The sequence below is a fragment of the Haliotis asinina genome, chromosome 8 (genome assembly GCF_037392515.1).
Source record: "Haliotis asinina isolate JCU_RB_2024 chromosome 8, JCU_Hal_asi_v2, whole genome shotgun sequence".
In the NCBI taxonomy this organism is placed as follows: domain Eukaryota; kingdom Metazoa; phylum Mollusca; class Gastropoda; order Lepetellida; family Haliotidae; genus Haliotis; species Haliotis asinina.
This window is the reverse complement of record NC_090287.1, coordinates 12,501,628-12,521,555: the sequence shown is the minus strand read 5'-3', so window position 1 is coordinate 12,521,555 and position 19,928 is coordinate 12,501,628. Positions and strand designations below refer to the sequence as shown.

At 41.6% G+C, this 19,928-nt stretch overlaps 1 protein-coding gene across 1 annotated transcript; it reads left to right on the top strand.

The window, feature by feature from the left end:
* Positions 1-8,169: 8,169 nt before the first annotated feature.
* LOC137295391 (uncharacterized) lies at positions 8,170-17,545 on the top strand. The gene is made up of 3 exons (XM_067826730.1): positions 8,170-8,490; positions 15,362-15,440; positions 17,277-17,545. The coding sequence occupies exons 1-3, from the start codon at positions 8,170-8,172 to the stop codon at positions 17,543-17,545; spliced, it is 669 nt and encodes a 222-aa protein (XP_067682831.1).
* The last annotated feature ends 2,383 nt before the right edge of the window (positions 17,546-19,928 follow it).

The window sequence follows — 19,928 nt, the reverse complement described above, 5'->3', positions numbered from 1 at the left end:
TTCATTTTTACATTTGAAAGTGATCACATGATTAAATATTTAAAATGGCTTTAAAATTAAGAAAACACAAAACAACACCACAGACAAACAGTTAACAGTCATTTGAATGAGAATACTTGCTGGAATTAAAGAATCTTGAACTCTTTTTTTTAAAAAAAACGGGGCATTTGATGAAGGCTGAAGGTAGAAGATTATATTCAGAAAATGAAACATGACTGACATCAGATAATATTCTGGTTAAGAAAAGGGGGATTAAATACAGAAAGTAAATACGAAACAGACACCACATATATTTTGCTTATAATCCAAATGTTGTTGAGGTAAGATTTGCTTTTGATAGTGAGATAATTATAATGATAATTTCTTATGTCTCCCACATGGATACAATGTATATAGGCCGGTGTCCCCTACATGGGTACAATGCATATATCCTGGTGTCCCCAGCATGGATATAATGTATATCCTGGTGTCCCCTACATGGATACAATGAATCTTCCAATGTTCCCTACATGGGTACAATGCATATATCCCGGTGTCCCCTACATGGATACAATGCATATATCCCGGTGTCTCACATGGATACAATGTATATCCTGGTGTCCCCTACATGGATACAATGAATCTTCCAATGTTCCCTACATGGGTACAATGCATATATCCCGGTGTCCCCTACATGGATACAATGCATATATCCCGGTGTCTCACATGGATACAATGTATATTCCAGTGTCCCCTACATGGGTATAATGGATAATGCAATGTCCCTTACATGGGTACAATGCATATATCCCGTTGTCCCCTACATGGATACAATGAATATTCCAATGTTCCCTACATAGGTACAATGCATATATCCCGGTGTCCCCTACATGGATACAATGTATATCCTGGTGTCCCCTACATGGATACAGTGTATATCCTGGTGTCCCCTAGATGGGTACAATGTATATTCCAATGTCCCCTACATGGGTACAATGCATATATCCCGGTGTCCTATGAATGGATACAATGTTTATTCCAATATCCCCTACATGGGCACAATGCATATATCCCGGTGTCCCCTACATGGATACAATGTATATTCCAGTGTCCCTTACATGGCTACAATGCACAAGGTATTGTTGTTGGTATGTTGCTTTAATAGGCGTAACGCTACCTGGAACTGTGTTCAAAGGAACATTTGGAGTAGCACAAGACCATTCAAGAGTTATGCAAGTTGACTGGCTGTGCAGATTTTGTGCCGTTGGACAAAACAGCCTAAGTTTTAGGGACACATGCAAAGTCGAGAAATTCATTCACTGAAGGAATTAAGTTGTTTTGCTAATTGTGATAGCCGCAATGGTTTTTAAACTGTAAACAACAGCAGGGGAACTTATGCTAAACTGCATTTAACTTTCGAGAGTCGACGTCGTGTTACCATTTTGTTTTCAGCGCAGACATTTTTCACATTTACACGACCTTATACACTGAATTTGAGTAATAACCGTACGTCCTCTTTCGTCCTTATGATATATACTATTCAGAAGAAATTTAGGATCGCATATTCTTACATATTACAATGGCTTGCCTGCCATGTCACGAAAAACCAACTACAGTAATATGAGGCGGCCCTCGACGCGGTTTGTCCTTCATTGACAGGGTTTTACATTTTATATTGTCTGTATTATGAATTTTTAACTAGTTTTAGTCACGATATGGCTGAAATAATGAAGATATGACTCTAAATCATAACTTACTCACATAACGCAGTTAAGCTCTATATAGCATTAAATTAAATGTGTTTCAGATACATATCTTGCCTCATCCTATCTCTAACATCCGCAAGGATATAACCAGTGTAGTATGCCACGTTATAATATTCTATTCACTTGGTTAGAATTAAAGTAGGAGATAAACATTTTGTGTTGGCCAATTTCCGCGTGTTATTGAGTACGGGAATACATTTGGAACCAATGGCGTCAGCCAAAGGTTTCAAATGAAATATTCCCGTGCTTCAAATACTCAATAACACCCGGAAATTGGCCAACACAGGATGTTAATCGATATTGTAAACAAAAAAAGTAAACCAAAGGCTTTTACTGTCTGCACTCGTTCACAGTACATGAATTCCAAGCAATTAAACATGCCATTCGCAGCAGAATCTTAGTCAGGATAGCAAGGTTCTGCGATCCAGCGGTTATTGATATTCATAACTGAATAATCAAAATTGTTAGTGAACAATTCTTTGTCATCAAAAACTGTGTTTCACGGGAGATATCGCTTGTGTGGGATTAGACGCTATCTCTTTGGAGATATTGTTTTGACATTGTAAACCAAAAGTCACCGTGTTCTGTAATCTGATTGGTCGAAAAACATGATCAAATGGTATTAGATTCCCGGAAACTGCAAGACTATTCACTGCGTATTGACACGTAATCAATTGTTTTGTTGCGTCATCAACAGTGGTGACGACATTCAAATCATATTGTGACGTAAAGTTAGAATGACGTCATAAATGAGCAACTCCAGACGTTACCATGGGAACCAGCTGAAACGGTCTACTGATGACACTTCACTGCTGTACCCGTACTCGATGTAAACGAGTGCAGACACTAAAACCCTTTGGTTTACTTTTGTGTTGACAATGTCGATAAACATCATGTGTTGGCCAATTTCCGGGTGTTATTGAGTATTTGAAGCACGGGAATATTTCATTTGAAACCTCCGGCTCACGCCGTCGGTTCCAAATGCATTCCCGTGCTTCAAATACTCAATAACACCCGGAAATTGGCCAACACATAATGTTTATCTCCTAAGTAGAATTTGCACAATGTCCTCACAATGCTATGACGTCATTAATTTGATGACGTCACAACGCTATGACATCACTGCACTGCAAGTCTAACAGCAGTGCTGTATTCTACAGCAGTCTGTTTTAGCATTAATGAATCTCCTATTTACCTATGTTAGTCTCTGACAGCATTAAGCATTCCCTTATTTATCTATTGCAGTCTCTGACAGCATTAAGCATTCTCCTGTTTATCTATTGCAGTCTCTAATAACATTAATCATTCTCCTGTCTCCTGAACCAAAAATATCATATTACCCTTTTCATAAATACACTTTGACGTTTCGATGTTACTGGCATATACATGTAAAGTAACCATTTATGAAGAAACGTGGGTCATCTTCTTTACGCTCAACTTTACTTTTGTTCTCCAGGTGAGCGCTTCGTGACAGGAACCCTTTGCTTGGGCCGTCATAACATTACCAAGTACGGCCGGACATGTCAGTGGTGGGATTTCCACACACGTCATGGATATTCTAATATGTTTGACTCGCCTAACAACATGCAAACAGTCACCAGTATGGAGGAGGCGGGCAACAGGTGCTTGATTGAGTCAAACGATTCTATGTCGTGGTGTTATACCACTGATCCCATGGTGCTATGGGAATACTGCAGCGTAGCCCTAGTGTCATCATGTTACACAATTTGCTGGCAATACTGCAACCAACCTCAGTGTCAACATGTTACACAGTTTGCTGGCAACACTGCAACCAACCTCAGTGTCAACATGTTACACAGTTTATTGGCAATACTGCAGCGTACCCCAGTGTGATGATGTTACACAGTTTGCTGGCAATACTGCAACCAACCTCAGTGTCAACATGTTACACAGTTTGCTGGCAATACTGCAACCAACCTCAGTGTCAACATGTTACACAGTTTATTGGCAACACTGCAGCGTCCTACACACTTGACTGGCAGCACTGCAGCATACCCCAGTGTCAACATTTTACACAGTTTACAGGCAATACTCCAGCGTACCCTAGTGTCATGATGTTACACAGCTGACTGGCAATACTGCAGCGTACCCCAGTGTCAAGATGTTACACAGCTGATTGGCAATACTGTAGCGTACCCCAGTGTCAACATGTTACACAGTTTACAGGCAATACTCCGGCGTACCCTAGTGTCAAAGACTCATGATGTTACACAGCTGACTGGCAATACTGCAGCGTACCCCAGTGTCAAGATGCTACACAGCTGATTGGCCATACTCCAGCGTACCCCAGTGTGATGATGTTACACAGTTTGCTGGCAGTGCTGTAGCGTACCCCAGTGTCATGATGTTACACTGTTGACTGGCCATACTCCAGCGTACCACAGTGTGATAATGTTACACAGTTGACTGGCAATGCAGCAGCGTACCCAGCGCACCATTCCTGCTTGACAACGGTACAAGAATATACCCCAGTGTCAACATGTTACACAGTTTACTGGCAATACTGCACTGTACCCCAGTGTCAAGATGCTACACAGCTGACTGGCAATGTTGCAGCGTACCCCAGTGTCAAGATGCTACACAGCTGACTGGCAATACTGCAGCGTACATCAGTGTGATAATGTTACACAGTTGATTGGCAATGCTGCAGCGCACCCCAGAGTCAACATGTTACACAGTTCACTGGCAATGCTCCAGCGTACCCCAGTGTCAAGATGTTACACAGTTGACTGGCAATACTCCAGCGTACCACAGTGTGATAATGTTACACAGTTGACTGGCAATGCAGCAGCGTACCCAGCGCACCATTCCTGCTTGACAACGGTACAAGAATATACCCCAGTGTCAACATGTTACACAGTTTACTGGCAATACTGCAGCGTACCCCTGCGTCAAGATGCTACACAGCTGACGGGCCATACTCCAGCGCACCACAGTGTGATAATGTTACACAGTTGACTGGCAATACAGCAGCGTACCCAGCGCACCATTCCTGCTTGACAACGGTACAAGAATATACCCCAGTGTCAACATGTTATACAGTTTACTGGCAATACTGCACTGTACCCCTGCGTCAAGATGCTACATAGCTGACGGGCTATACTGCAGCGTACCCCAGTGTCAAGATGCTACACAGCTGACTGACAATGTTGCAGCGTACCCCAGTGTGATAATGTTACACAGTTGAGTGGCAGTGCTGCAGCGTACCTAGCGCACCATTCCTGCTTGACAACGGTACAAGCATATGTGTTAAAACGTCACACGTACGTAATATTGAAGTTATTATCCATGAAGTTTGTTAAATAAAGTATTCATCTTTGCTTGTAAAGAATCTCTGCACCGGAGCGCAACAGAAATACTTCACTGTAAATTTTATTATCGTAATCAAAATGACGGACTAAAGAAACATTATAACTGAAATCACCAAACACTTCAAATTTAACTGCAATCACCATCACATGGAAACACAACGCCCAAACACAACGCCCAAACGCAACAGTGAGTTTTCCACTTTGAAATAAGGCATGTTATATATTTTTTTCACCATTTTTTCCAAATATCGTTTGCATGTTTTAACGCAAAGCTCAGCGACGAATCAGCGACGCATGGCCTGGGTCAACGTGTAAGCCCCTTCACAGACAACTGAGGTCCTATGGATTCCAGGCGTACAGACCTTATCTGGGACAGCACCTGACAGCAGAAAATCGTCGATGAAGACCGGTGGACTAGGATTATTCGACGTTGGCAGCGACGTGAATGTCAGAGGGTGCTCCTCTCGGATGAAAGCCTCTTCTCTCTGTTCAGAGCTTACGGAAGAGTGATCTCTATCCACGTGGTCAACGTTGTTGCATAATAATCTCGTATGTCACCGACGTGACCTGTGTCGTAACGACTTGACCTGAGATTCTAACGATTTGACTGGATACCAATTATAACCTCGTTGTAAGAAAAAATACCAATGAAAAGTTTAAGGGTTTATTGCCAGAAGAAATGAATAGTGACCACACCCCTTCTTCCAAGAAGTGAGAAGTATATACAAGAAAAAGGAGACTGAGCTTGCAGGGGTGTGGTCATAAACGATATATAATAATGTTGCAACTTACATAATATATGCTTACATCATGCATAAAGGAAGTATGAAAATTACATGCATAAATGGGAATTAATGCAAATCAAATAATAAAGGCAGTTTTGCCTTACATACAGAATTATATTACTATGGATCACAAGATAGTAACAATTTTGAAAAGAGAGCGCCAGACCGAGGCGAGGCTCATATACCCCCCCAGGGAGCTGACTGCAAGGCCATGCTGACCTCTGATTGTAACTCGAAATTGAGGTAGCAACAACACCTACAAAATAAAACACCTCGGCATAATTATATATTTTGTAGACAAAATATTACGATGACCTCTCAGGTCAGTCTCGTTGTGACAAAACTACTTTTTCATTCATAATAAATACCTGAATTCATTCAGTCTACTGCTTGCATTGTGGGAATGTAAACTTTTCGATACCGTGTCGCTATTTAATTTTCAGTCGAACTTAGACATATCGGTAGAAAAAACATAACGTAATAAGCAACTGCAAACCAAGAAACGGGGTGCTATGGTGTAGGTTTAGTGTAGATTACACTAAGGACAGGCGAGAATGGCGTGGTGACGTCATTAGTGTGACGTCATGCAAATAATGTACTGCAGTACAAAATTCTTTCCAAACCTCTTTATGAAACCGATTTCAGTTTGAACAATAAAACTACAAAAACCAAACACACGCTATTTTGTCAATTTAGTGCATGTATGGCGTGGAGAATAAATAAAATATCACACTCGGCCTCATTACATACGAATTTCAGTAGAATACTTTTATAACGAACACGGATATAACGAAGTGACAGATATAGCGAACTGTTTTAAAAGTCCCGAATAAACCACAATATGTTATCATATCAAAAAGTCGTGAAAAACAAATTCCCTATCACGTACTTAATGGCTATAGCGAACTGATTTGCAATCTCCACGAGTCCCAGGTAACACTAATTAAAGGTGTGAATAACGAACTGCGACGTCAGATACCATAGGAAGGATGCTCGTTTCGAATAATTCGTATGTAAAGAGACCGAGTCTACTATTCTCGAATTGCCTCACTTTCTTTTGTTGTTATTGCACGATATTGTTTTTTATTCCATGGTACCGTTTTTTCAGCCCGTCAGATTATTTTCGGCTTCATCGACAAACATGTCTTGTCATTCTAATGGTTCATACTCATTAGCCCTGGCTTGTCATGTTCTGACTTTTGTTAACGTATTGGAAAACAGACAGGAAATTGCTTTTCTGGTCAAATGGTGCAGAATGAGAGTGTTGAAGTAGAGTAGGACATGCTCATTCGTCTGGGTGCCATAACTGCCTTTCACTACTGTTTTGACTTTTTCCTACTATTTGACGGTTTTACCTGTTGGTGGTCAATGGAACTGGATATCCTCTGGCATTGGTGGCGAAAGTACTCAGGGTTACCGGGATCTTGCCATGTAAACTTTGAAATTGCTTCATTATACGAAAATGATGTGTTTGGAAATGAAATTGTTTGAAATTAAGTATCATAAAACGTAGTACACTTAGCTGCATTCATTTTCAGCAAATGTGTAAACCGGTGATGTTAAATGCTGCATAGGTTGTGTGAAGTCTCTACACTCGCATGAAAGTTTATGAGAATTGAACAGTAGAACATTAAATGTCAGTCATTCATGAGCTGGGTTGATTGTTTCATGTGTCTCCCTAACAACATAAAAGCATTCCGTTTCACATGAAACAAAACAACAAAAAAATAACTTGTTACTTGATGCTGGAAATAGTGAACGCAACCAGGCTTCCCGCCGATCAAAATATGAATGACAAAAACGTCATGGTAGATATCCGCCAACAAAGACGTCGTCTCTTCACTTCACAATGATTACAAATAACCGTATAGATCCGTCATTGAACAGACTACCACTGCATAAATTAGCATTTGTTCTCCTGGCTTTGTGTTGGCTGCATGACATACTCCAGTCTGTGACTGTGAAAGAAATGAGATCATCATTCGCCGTGTCTTTAACAAAAGAGGTATCCAAGGAAACTTCAAAGATCGATGTAGTTCGAAGTTTCTTTACAACGCAAGCTCATCAGGACCTTGCGCAGTCACAACTTCATGAAAACAATTTACTGCTGGAAAACGCAAGATGAGACAGTTGAGAGTTCCTTACAAAATACATGCTTAGCGGTATCAGCTTTGACTAAGAAGATAACAGTACAGTGTTTCTGGACCATAATTGGAAACATTGTGACATTTTCTTGCAATTAATACAAAGAGGTGATTTTGACTCTACGAATGCTTAACCGTTGCCCACGCAGTGACAAAGTCAACGATGATAAATGTGGTATCTGTTGTGGTAGTTTTGTTTCTGAGTGTGACTCAAGCAGCCATGGCATGTACCGAACTCTCAGAGAGACTTTCCGGCAGTGTGTTCCAAAAGCAGCGTCTGTCGGGCTCCACCTATGTTATGAAGTCCTCACGTACCCAGTACCATTGTGCCATGCAGTGCATGTATGATGTTATTTGTACCTCCTTCAACTACGACACAGATACGTCTTCGTGTGAGCTGAACCACGAAACATCTACTACAACACCAGGAATGGTAGTCAACGCACCTGGATGGATTAACGTCAATGCCGATAGCTTACCACAGGTATTGTCATAGTAGGGTATTGATAATTAACTGCAAAATACTCTTCATGAATATGTCTGCTAGTTATGACTATGTCAAATGTTTTACAGTGTAAATAGCAAAGGGGAAGGAACATATTGAAAGTATTTAAGTTCTGCTCCAGAAAGGAGCTCTGCAACCAAAGTGAGTTGAAGGCAAACGTGTTCCATGAACATGCAAAAAAAATGTTCAGAAATTCCAAACTACCATAGGCTCAAGTTCACCACCAGACCTATATATATGCCAATTTTTTTGAAGAAATATGGATGGTGAACTGCCAACAATTTAAGTCAAACTTGTTGCCAAGGAGTTCTGCTCTGAAAATGACAAACGTGCGGACTGACACACGGACGGTGAAGTCCATTTCAATACCCCCGCAAAACGCGTTGCAGGGGATAACAAGAAATCAGCGGCTTGTCTGGACTCGAAAAACAACAAACAGCCTTATACATTCGGTAACATAAAATACAATGCTAGCGGTGATATATCGTGGGTATTGAGGATCACAGCCCAAATTCGTAGTCATAATTCACTTGTAAATCTATTTGGCGAGTGAATCGTATTATACATGGCGAGTATTCCGTGCATAAACAATCATGTTATCGTAACCCAATCGTGAAGATCGATGCTCATGCTGTTGATCACTGGAGTATCTTTTCCACATTAGATTATTTACAAACCGCCGCCATGTAGCTGGAATAGTGATGAGCGCGGCATAAAGCTAAACTCACTCACTTACTTGAAGGTGAAGAAAAGCCTGAAGTGATGCAGCTACATTTCTTACTTGAAACTAATTGACAAAATTATAGGACTGACCAACCTAAAAATATGATCTGGCGAAGCAGTAGTTAAAACCCACGAGGACAGATTCCTGACTAGCCAAAGAGACGCAACTCTACGCAGCGAGGTGAGGGGTCTTAAACAACTGGGCTGCCTCCAATTCTACTTAAATTATTAAATATTTGCTGTGGTGAAAACCCTCGAAATTATTAGCACAAGGAGTTAAGTGTTTCAAATTCTGCAGATGCTGATTTGGAATAGGCGACCTGTAACACGTTCGTCCGCAAGCAGACCTAAAATGGAATCGTGTGGTCAAACATTGTTATTATATTTTTCATGTAGTCGTTGAATTATAAAATGGTTTGTCTCGTCCAATATTCCCAAGTCACCTTTTCATGACAACAACATGCATACGATCTCATGATTGACTTTGTAACTTCAAACATAAACTGGTATGTTTTGTAGCTCACATCAATTGCAGCTCAATATCGCGTAACATGGCAATGAAATGTAATGTTAAACAATGTTGCTATTTTTTCCATCCTGCTCTTAAGATTTCTTCATTGAACTATATGCAACTGTGTATTTCTGCAATAAATACATGTTTACGCTTTTGGGGGCAGTGTAGTCTGCAATCTTCTAATGCAAGATGGTCGATTCAAAAAAGAGAGTCTACACCACATGTTTGGGCCCATAACATTTTAACATTACTATCTTCATTTATTTCGGGGTGGACTTCATAAGTGAGACCGGAACTGTTAGTTAGCATCCACCTGACGAAGGGGCAAATCGCTTGCGGTGGAGTTCTGAAACTGGAGTCAAGTCTGTTCCATTGATGAATCACGATTTCTTCTTCACGGGCGAGATGGGACACAGCGTGTTTCCCTTCAGAGAAATGTACGTCTTGCTCCTAACTACATCCGATAGGTCGACAGATTCGGTAGAGGCAATGTGTTGGTGTGGAGTGCGATATCCAGCGAACAATCTGATGGTAGTGGTTCAGGAGAATGTGACAGTAAATCGGTACCTCAACGAAGTCATTATATTCCGATTATGGGCAGACACGTGGAAATGTTTCAGCATGACAACGCTACGTCACATATAGCACGTGTCACAGTCCGATACCTTGACAATTCTAACGTCAATGTCTTGCCATGACCTTCCCGATCACCAGATCTAAACCCGATAGAACACCTAAGGGATGAATTCGATCGACGAGTACCTCATTGTCAAAACACGCCTCAGACTCTTCGACAAATAGCCATTGTATTGCAATAGGAGTAAGGAGGAATTCCTAAAGAGAGACGTCGTTGACGTATCCAGTCTGTGGAAGAAATAGTATATTCACATAGAATGTCCAGAATATGCCAACTTTTGAAACTTGACCACTGTTTCTGCAACGTGAATGATATTTTCCAATTTGTTTCTGTTCCTATTATTTTTGCCATTAAATTGCAGGACCTGTTTAACTGTTAATTACCAACCACCCGACGAAGGGGCAAGGAATACCACAGGAACATTGTGCAAACAATAAAGAAGAATTTGACATCCGTAAACTTTGTCTTATATTAGAATACCGACTTCTAAATGCCTGTCAAGAATCTCACTTTACACCAATTTGTATTGATTTGTACACAGACCTAACTTATTAATTCTACAACAGGTGTGGTTGGTTTCACACTGAAGCCTTTTGTGTTCGGCTCCCCGAGTTACATTGACATACTGATATTTTTTTTTAATGCTAGAATTATTTTCTGTGATCCTTTAAAGATATCCAGCACGCTATGTAGCCGGGAAACACAATAACAAAAAGCATATCGATACTATATGCCGTGTTGGCAACGCACAACAGGAATCAGTTTTAATAAGCAAGAAAATTAGCCGTACAACACAGAGGCGAACCTTCACACATCAGCAAGATAATTTCGGTCAGATTTTCTGAGACAGCAGAACTTTCCGGTACTCCCCTGGCCCTCTGTTTCTCCGTACCTGTCCTCACTATCGAGCACGACAGGGATGAAATGGAGCGAGGTTCACATCAAGCCCAGAATCAACAAAAAGAGTCTGCTGAAGGGTCAGTGTAATGAGTGTCAGCTCTGAATAACGCCCTTGAGAAATGCTTGAGTAAATTTAAGCTATTTCTGTATTTGTTTTAACACTTGAATTAAGTTAACAATTTCCTAGCTTAAGGAGAGTGATCCGCTTCGTTCAAAAAACAAACTCCGTGCTGTTTTGTAAGTTTCTGCACGCATCTGACAACCGAGATTTGGTCATTCGACGTCCGGTATACTCAACAACTGAGTCATGTAATACATCAGATATTGAATTATAGCTACCCATAGTTTTCAATTTCGGGGCGCCTTCTTGCAGGTTACGGAAAGAGGCGAGTTAGTTACGAATGTAGAGATATTAGTTAATGGTAAGTTATATGCGGATTTTTTGTGTGTGGATAGATCTGTGTCAGTGACCTGAACATTTTGTAAGTCCCTCAAGTAGTAAACGTTGTCTGATTGGTTAAATCTATTAAACCGTCTTGCGTTTGACTGGACGGTCATGGGTCGCTCAAAGGCTACCTGACACGACCTTCTACTAGGGTTTGTTAGACTCAGTGGTGGAGTGTAACGAATAACACTGAGACTAAATTTACTTAGACTGGACTGATATCAAGATGGAAATTTCGCTTCCGGTTTTACTTCTGGGTTCACTTCTTGGCACAGTCCTGGGTTCATTTCACGTTTGGTTTTGCTATTGGTTCATTTCTGTTTTCACGTTTGGTTTTACTATGGGTTCGGTTTCACTACGGGTTCAGTCCTGCTTTCACGTTTGGATTTATTATGGTTACAGGGGAGCGTATTACTCTGTTTCTTCGTCTCCGATAACCGGTCCCTTGGACTACATCTTCCACTGAAACACTCAAGAAAGAAAATTTTAATAGTTAATCAATAAAAGTACCGGATTAATTTATAAATAAGTTAAGAACTTTTCCTTGATCACTTGTCGAGCCAACGGCAATGGACAAACTGAAATCGTAAATGAAAATCACCAGTGGAACCAATACAAAATTTACACATTCCGTGTTTTCTCGCCTCTCATTCACATTTCTACTTCAAGCTCGGGTGAAATTATATTAACGCAAAACTTATTTTCAAACATTTCTTTGAACTATCTAAGTAGTAATCAGAGATCATGGAAGATGTTACAAGTCCCTATTCTCGCACTGTTAACCTTTCCACATTCCCAATTCCACCAAGGTCTGGAGACTAAAACTGAAGAGTAATTGGGTGGACTGACTGTTATTTCAATAATCTCCTTTGAAATATATCCGTTTGAAAGCTGTATAATACCACAGATAAAGCGGAGATTTGTATGCTGGAAAAAGAGGGAAGAAAAACATAGATGAAGCCGTTTTATGTTCCACCTAGGTGTATGATAATCTTAATTAATTTTAAAAATTAACTATTAATAATTATAACATGAAAGAATGACAACAATCACCCCAGTCTCCGTGTAATAAACCTTATCTCCAAACTCTTGACGAGACAACACCTTCGTAAGAAGAATCTTTATAAATTTACCTTGCCAAATCAACATATAAATATCAGAATTTCATTAAACTGAGGATAAAAGTTGTTTTACAAACAATCGTAGATTCGCAATTATTGGTTTGCATTACAGAGGGGTAAGCATATTGAATGGAACAGCGAGAACGATCAGGGACGGTCTAAGCTAAGCCTAATCACTTACCGCACGTGCATTTGTTTCACTGTTCCAACTATTCCGCTTATCCTCTTTTCTTTGCAATCAGACTATAGTACCATGTACCATGCGTCAGATGTTCAGTTCACGGTGAAGTACGAGCTGTGTTGTAGCCTAGTACCCAAAGAAGACCTGATTCCTCTCATGAATGAGTACAATGTGTAAATCCCATTTCTAGTCTCCCCTGTCCTGATATTGCTGAAATATTGCCAAAAGTGGCTTAATGGTGGACCAGTTCGCATGTGAATATTGTTTTATGCCGCAATACAGCTGTAACACTGCGGCCTGGAAGTAATAGAAGCTGGGCCCGTCAAATAACTGACACCATATATTTCTGTGCAACAGCTGCAACTAATGAAGAGTACAACGTTCTGGCGAATACTGAGACCACCTAATCCTCAACAACGTCTCTCATATACGATTGAGTACTCTACCTCCTGGAACCTCCCAAGTGAGTGATGTAGAATAGGGTTACGATGTGTCGTAGGTTACGATATGTCGTAGGTTACGGTATGTCGTAGCGTTACGAACGGTTTGTGGATAGAGACCCCGTTCATCTTCTTGTGTGGCACTACACTACTCAGCATTTGGTAAGGACCAAATTTGTCATCTGACGTCAAATTTGTGATCGTTTGGAAATGTTGGGCACTAAAAAGATCTTAAGCATGATGTACTTGATAACGACGAGAAACGAATAATTGAGCTCGTTGTCAACGCCAATCATCTGCATCTATATACGTAATACGAATACCAAGTCAGCGAGTCTGGTCACCGGATCTGTCAGTCTCCTCTTACGACAAGCATTGGTTGCTGCACACCGAACTATTCATACTGTGGTTGATGGGGAGGCTTTTAGGTGCAAATTATCATAAGTACAAATGGCTCATGTATTGTCAACCACACGTCCGTTACACAATCAAACTATGATACAGGTAGAGAGAGGAAGACTTACCATAGTACACGTGTCAGTACCGTTCTGGTACACGTGCCCAAGATGGTCTTTTAACCTCTTCATACTGCAGCGCTTTATCAAAGAAGACAGACACGCCAAGATTCTGGCTGCGCAGTTTCGCTCGAAACCGTTCATGTTTCCTTAGATTTCGAAAAATTTGAATCTGTTGAGCTACAGCACATTTGTTCACCCAGATGGCGGTGCGGTAACCTAGTGGTTAAAGCGTTCGCTCGTCACGCCAAAAGACCCGGGTTCGATTAGCCATATTTGTATGTTGATGAAGCCCATCCCGTTGTGATGTTGCTGGAATTTCGCTAAACACTGAACTCATTGCTCTTTGACATTGTTTTCAGTAAGGATTCAACTTTATGCTTAAGTGTGTGCCCATAAACACAAGGGTTCAATGTTGATTCACAGGCACACTGCAACACTGGTCATTTTTCTCTGTTGCGCAACCCCATTCAGACAGTAGAACACAAACGAGTTCAAACCGTCCACTGGTCTGCCACAACTGAGGTTCTAACCTTTTGTGTTTTATGTCTGTCAGCATATGTGGTGTTTGGTTTCGCTATTTAGTGATACACATCTTACACCTACATCACTTTGTACTCTGTACACTCTGTATGATGTTCTCTTCAGTTCTGCGTGACATTGCATGTCGATCTGGTTGTCAATATTTGGATAATGAAATGTTTTGTGGATTTTTTTCTTTGTTGTGAACAGTTATAACTCAGCAGAGTAGACTTTTTATCCGAGAGTTCTTTAATTGGACACCTCAACAACACCTCAAACTGTATATGCCTAGCGTGCGGGTTTGCAATCTACAATCGCAGTTCCAGCTAACACGTACTAATACGTGTATGGACTTAAACCTAAATTAAGAACGGAAGTTGGCAAGGTTCCTGGGTAGAAATGAGGCACAGCCTCCATTCTTACATGAAATACTCATCGTGTAATTAGCCAACTTAGTAAACTCACAGGTTTGTTATTCCAAGGACCCAAGTCTGTTATGCATTATGTTTTCGAAATTATCAGTTAAACTATAAATTTTCACCTTAGAGACTTGTGCAAGTCTAAGGACTTGTGTCTTTTATTGGTCATTTTTTCAGAAATTATCACTTAAACTATATTTTGTTTACCTCAGAGGCTTGCGCAAGTCTAGCTATCACAGGAAGCGATGTAATTACATTTACTTCAAATCATAAAAAACAGCCGAGTGAATGTTTATACCATAAGTTTAATAAAATAATTAACACCATATTGTTTTAAACACCAGACAGCTAAATATTTCCTAAATGTCAAAGAGTTTTCGTGTAGAAAGCGGTTTGATGGTGGCATTTAGAATGTTCTCTCTCTCACTTACAGGCACTTGTCGGCACATGTGCTGCTCGCCCTTGCCCCCGGGGAAGTGTCTGTATCCACGGCACCACTCAATGCATAGAACGTAAGTCCTGTCTAAACATGCGCTCGTGCTGATTTAGAACAGGTATTTGTTTCTAAGCAGCATGATACACGAGATACACGTGCGAGATACACGTGTTTAGAATGTTTCGTTTGATTTGTTTACCGTTTTAACATAATTGCTAAAATTCACTATATCTTCTCTTAATGGTGCCAGTACCTCGTGAACTGAAGGAATGGTAATTATTAGGATTTTTATGTGTTTATTTTTCAGTCTTATTTCCCCCTTCTGTCACGGTTGAGAGTGATTAAATTAACTATAACGCATGAAAGGGTGTAGTTGTCTGTGCTTGTCTGGGCGTCTGGTGCAACATATGTTATATTTGGGATTTCACTTTCTTAGTAAAGTACAAATTCTAGTCCTTTTTTCGGTTGAGTCCCATCCGGGATTCGAACCCGCACCCTCAGAGTCAGGCACCTAATCGCCAGCACACAAAGAACACTCAGCCACCGCGACTTCTGGTAATTATTGCTAACACTGTGAAATACTGTACTACAGTGAGTGAGTTTAGTTTTGCGCCACACTCAGCAGTTTTCCCACTACATGGCGGTGGTCTGTAAATAATCGAGTCTAAACAATTTTATCAACAGCATGAGCATCGATCTACGCAATTGAGAACCGATAACATGACTTTGAAGTGAAATACATAAGAATGAAGATTTTTATGGATATCAACTTCTTTATTCTGAGAACACAACGTTTCGGAGTTAATGCTTACCCCTTCATCAGGTGAGAACACAACGTTTCGGAGTTAATGCTTACCCCTTCATCAGGTGAGAACACAACGTTTCGGAGTTAATGCTTACTCCTTCATCGGGTGAGAACACAACGTTTCGGAGTTAATGCTTACTCCTTCATCAAAGACTTGATACGACATCAATATGGAGATGATGCAGTTACATCCATCAACAGGTACAACCTGATGAAGGAGTAAGCATTAACTCCGAAACGTTGTGTTCTCATAATAAAGAAATTGATATCCATAAAAATCTTCATTCTTAACCGATAACATGGGTCAGCCATACGAACCTGACCGTCCGATCCCGTTAGTCGCTTCGATCAAATGTAGCCCGGATCTTGATGGATCTATCATGCCCAAAATGAATAACGCATCGCGACACAGATACCGACTCTCATCAGATCCGTCCTCATGTTACCCCAGTAATGCCATTCACCAGACAGGGTAAATATGAGTTGAGTCATTTATGTTTTTGGGTATGACGTAACTGGCCTCCCAATCAGCTCACGTTTCCTTCTTAAACGGGCGGTGAGGTAGCCAAGCGGTAAATATTTTCGCCTGTCACGCCGAAGATCCGGGTTTGATTCCCAATGTGAACAAAACACACACACACACACACACACACACACACACACACACACACACACACACACACACACACACACACACACTCACACACTCACACTCACACACACACTCACACACTCACACTCACACACACACAAACAAAAAACACCATCTTATCTCCTTAACTCACATCTCACCCAATCGGTGTGTAAGGGTAACAGAACTGAAATACTGTTTGAAACTGTACAACGCTCGCCTTCATGATAATGTGGGGGCTATGGGGTTACTCTGTGGGTTAAGCGTCCACTCGTCACGCAGATGACCCGGATTCGATTCCTCACATGAGTACAACATGTAAAGCAAATTTGTGGTGTCCACGCTGTGATATTGTTTGAATTTTGCTAAAACGGCGAAAAAAATCTAAACCCACTCACTCATAAATATGTTGTCAGGAGGAAAACCTCAGTCCCATACTATTCGATGTGCCCTAACCTTGACTTGTGTCTATCAAGGTAAGCTGTGTGTGCAGTTTGAAGGAGGGAGGGCTTTCTATGGAGGAATGCACAATGTGACCAAGAGCGGCAAGACATGTCAGCGATGGGACTCCCACACACCCCATGAACATCTCGGGAGGAACGACTCGCCAAGCAACATGCAAACAGTTACCAGTATGGAGGAGGCGGGGAACAGGTGCTTGGCGGAACACGGTGACAATATACCGTGGTGTTACACTACAGATCCCTCAGTACGATGGGAACACTGCAGTATTCCCAATTGTTAAGAACCATATTAGTAACAGGATCGAAAGGGTTGCTGTTTTATTTCTATGAGGTATATTTGTATTTGGAAACTAAATCCAAAATGTGTCATTATTGATTCTGCAGCATAAGGGGGGTGGGGTGTGTGTGGGGGGGGGGGGGGTGTGTGTGTAACATATGTAGACGTTGTCGCAGTGTAAAGACACCCCGAACCAACCTTAGCGGCCATGCATCAAACTGTTTACTCTCTCATTATGGGCCATGCGGAGCCTTGGCAATTCATGTCTTTGTCCTCTCTTTCAAACGGGTGACCAAAGATAAAAATTAGGAATCATTCAGATAATCAGTATTATTGTAATTCCATGTCCAACATTTTTAGTTTCAGTCTCTCGGCCTCCGTCGGTGACTCCGTCAGACTAGGGTTCTGCTTAATATGCTGACGCCGAAATTTGGCAGACTTCTGCCGCTCCTTGAACTTTTCAACCTTCTCCTGTCGCTCAATCTCATTCTTTCGCACTTGCTCGTGGTGACGCTTTTCCTTTTCTTCTAGTTTCCGCCTCAAAGTCTCGATTTCGATTGGCGGCAGTCTCGATGCACGTGCAACATGTGAACTGCAGTCATCGTCAAATTCAAGGTCATAACTAGTGCCGCAACTTGTTTGTCGAACAATCCCCATCTGACGCAGCTCGCGAAGGACCACATCCGGGTTCTGCTGGTCGTCGGATCCAGTTCCGAGAATTCCCTCCTTCTCGAGCTCCTTTCGGATAGCACCCCCTTGTAGTCCTAGTTTCCCATATTTCAGAGGTCCAAGGGAAGGCCCCAAAGTTCCAACGCTTTTTTCTGGCAAAATGCCCATCTGATAGTCACTTGAATTTAGTATTGGATATTGTAAGATGCAGTCCAACTCGTGTGGACGTTTGTTATGTGTACTTGAGGATGTATCACACATCAACCAAGGTGGCGGGGTATTCAAACCAATTCTGTCCCTTCCGGGTTCTCGCTTGTCAGGCAAATGATGATCAAGTAACGGAGAGCGAGGAAGATGCCCAGCTTCACAATGTTTTACAGGATCTGACATGCCGACTGGATCCTTTACTTTGAGTGCTTTGTCTGACACTTCTCGGAATATATTCTGGTTTGTAACTTCTGCTTTGTTTGTCTCATGATTACTAGATGAGGTACCAGCGAGGATATTCCCTTCTGTTGTCACTGGACTCGGCGACATCCACATCAGGTCTGCCGCGTCCTTAATGTGACCGTAGCTTTCTCTCGCTGCCATTAACAACTGAGGGGATCCAACCTTGCGATGGTTCTCAAGTCCAACCAAACACTTATCCTTTCCAAAACGAGATGCACGGCGACCCCCTTTATCCAAAACTAATTTTGCTGTATTTCTAAGCGGTGCCTCTTCATGAATGTTGGGTACGCACGGTTTGGTTGCCATGAGAGCCACATCAGAGATAGCATCTTTGTTAGCAGTCTCATCAAAAGATCTCTTACCCGTAGACAGTGTATTTACAAATCCTTCAACAATGGTATCACTCTCAGAATCAAGGCTATATACTTGCACGGCGCCATGACTATAGCCCCTTCCAATTTCCGATGTTCCAGAAGTCTTGCCTTCCTTTGACGACGCGGACCCCATTACAACAGATGATCAAACTGTTCACAAGCAAGAATTTATCACTGGAACTGATACTTCTACAAAATCTGCCGTGGCTGTTACATGCATTCATCGTGACGTCATTGTTATTGAACGAGACGTCATATCATGATTCATGACGTCATCTCTCTATGCCGTGTTGTTAAGTTGACGTCATGACAATCCTGATTCATTCTCTTGATGGTGACAGCCGCATAGGCCGCGTGATGGGTGCTGCCGCGGGAAAAGAGCAAGCCCCGAGAAAGGGGAAGACTTGGTGCCACCCTGTGCAACACACATCCATCAAATCAGAACTAGCAGAGACTAAAATCATTCCAAGTAAGGCGACGGTTACGCCGAAGTGTGCTAATAAGGTTGTTCTAACCCCGAACTCTCTACCGAGGAGCACATGTGATTGGAAAAACAAACATCTGAAGTGTTCGCAAGAGAATACCACCATGAATACGACCCGCTCCCTCTGCAAGCAGTCTGTCCCTGAAAGGAAGCGAGAACATGAGCCACCACCATTGTCTTTATCTGGCAGCGCCGGGTCCTTTAGCAGAAGCTCAATTCATGACAGCAGGCAGACGTCAACGAAAAGATTTGAGGATATTCCTGTCTCTCGTATGTGGCGAGACGAATGCGTTGGGGAAATCACACACAAGGACGCTTTCAGTCCAGGAAGCAATGCTAAGAAAGATGCACTTTCTCAGAAAAGGAAACCAATAGATTTGGACGAATCCATTTTAAAGGACATCGATGAA

Bases quoted from the DNA above. Each gene is read 5' to 3' on its own strand.
- LOC137295391 (XM_067826730.1), top strand. From the start codon at position 8,170: ATGATAAATGTGGTATCTGTTGTGGTAGTTTTGTTTCTGAGTGTGACT. The intron at 8,491-15,361 runs GTATTGTCATAG...TCTCACTTACAG, and splicing joins ATGCCGATAGCTTACCACAG to GCACTTGTCGGCACATGTGC. The intron at 15,441-17,276 runs GTAAGTCCTGTC...GTGTCTATCAAG, and splicing joins CACCACTCAATGCATAGAAC to GTAAGCTGTGTGTGCAGTTT.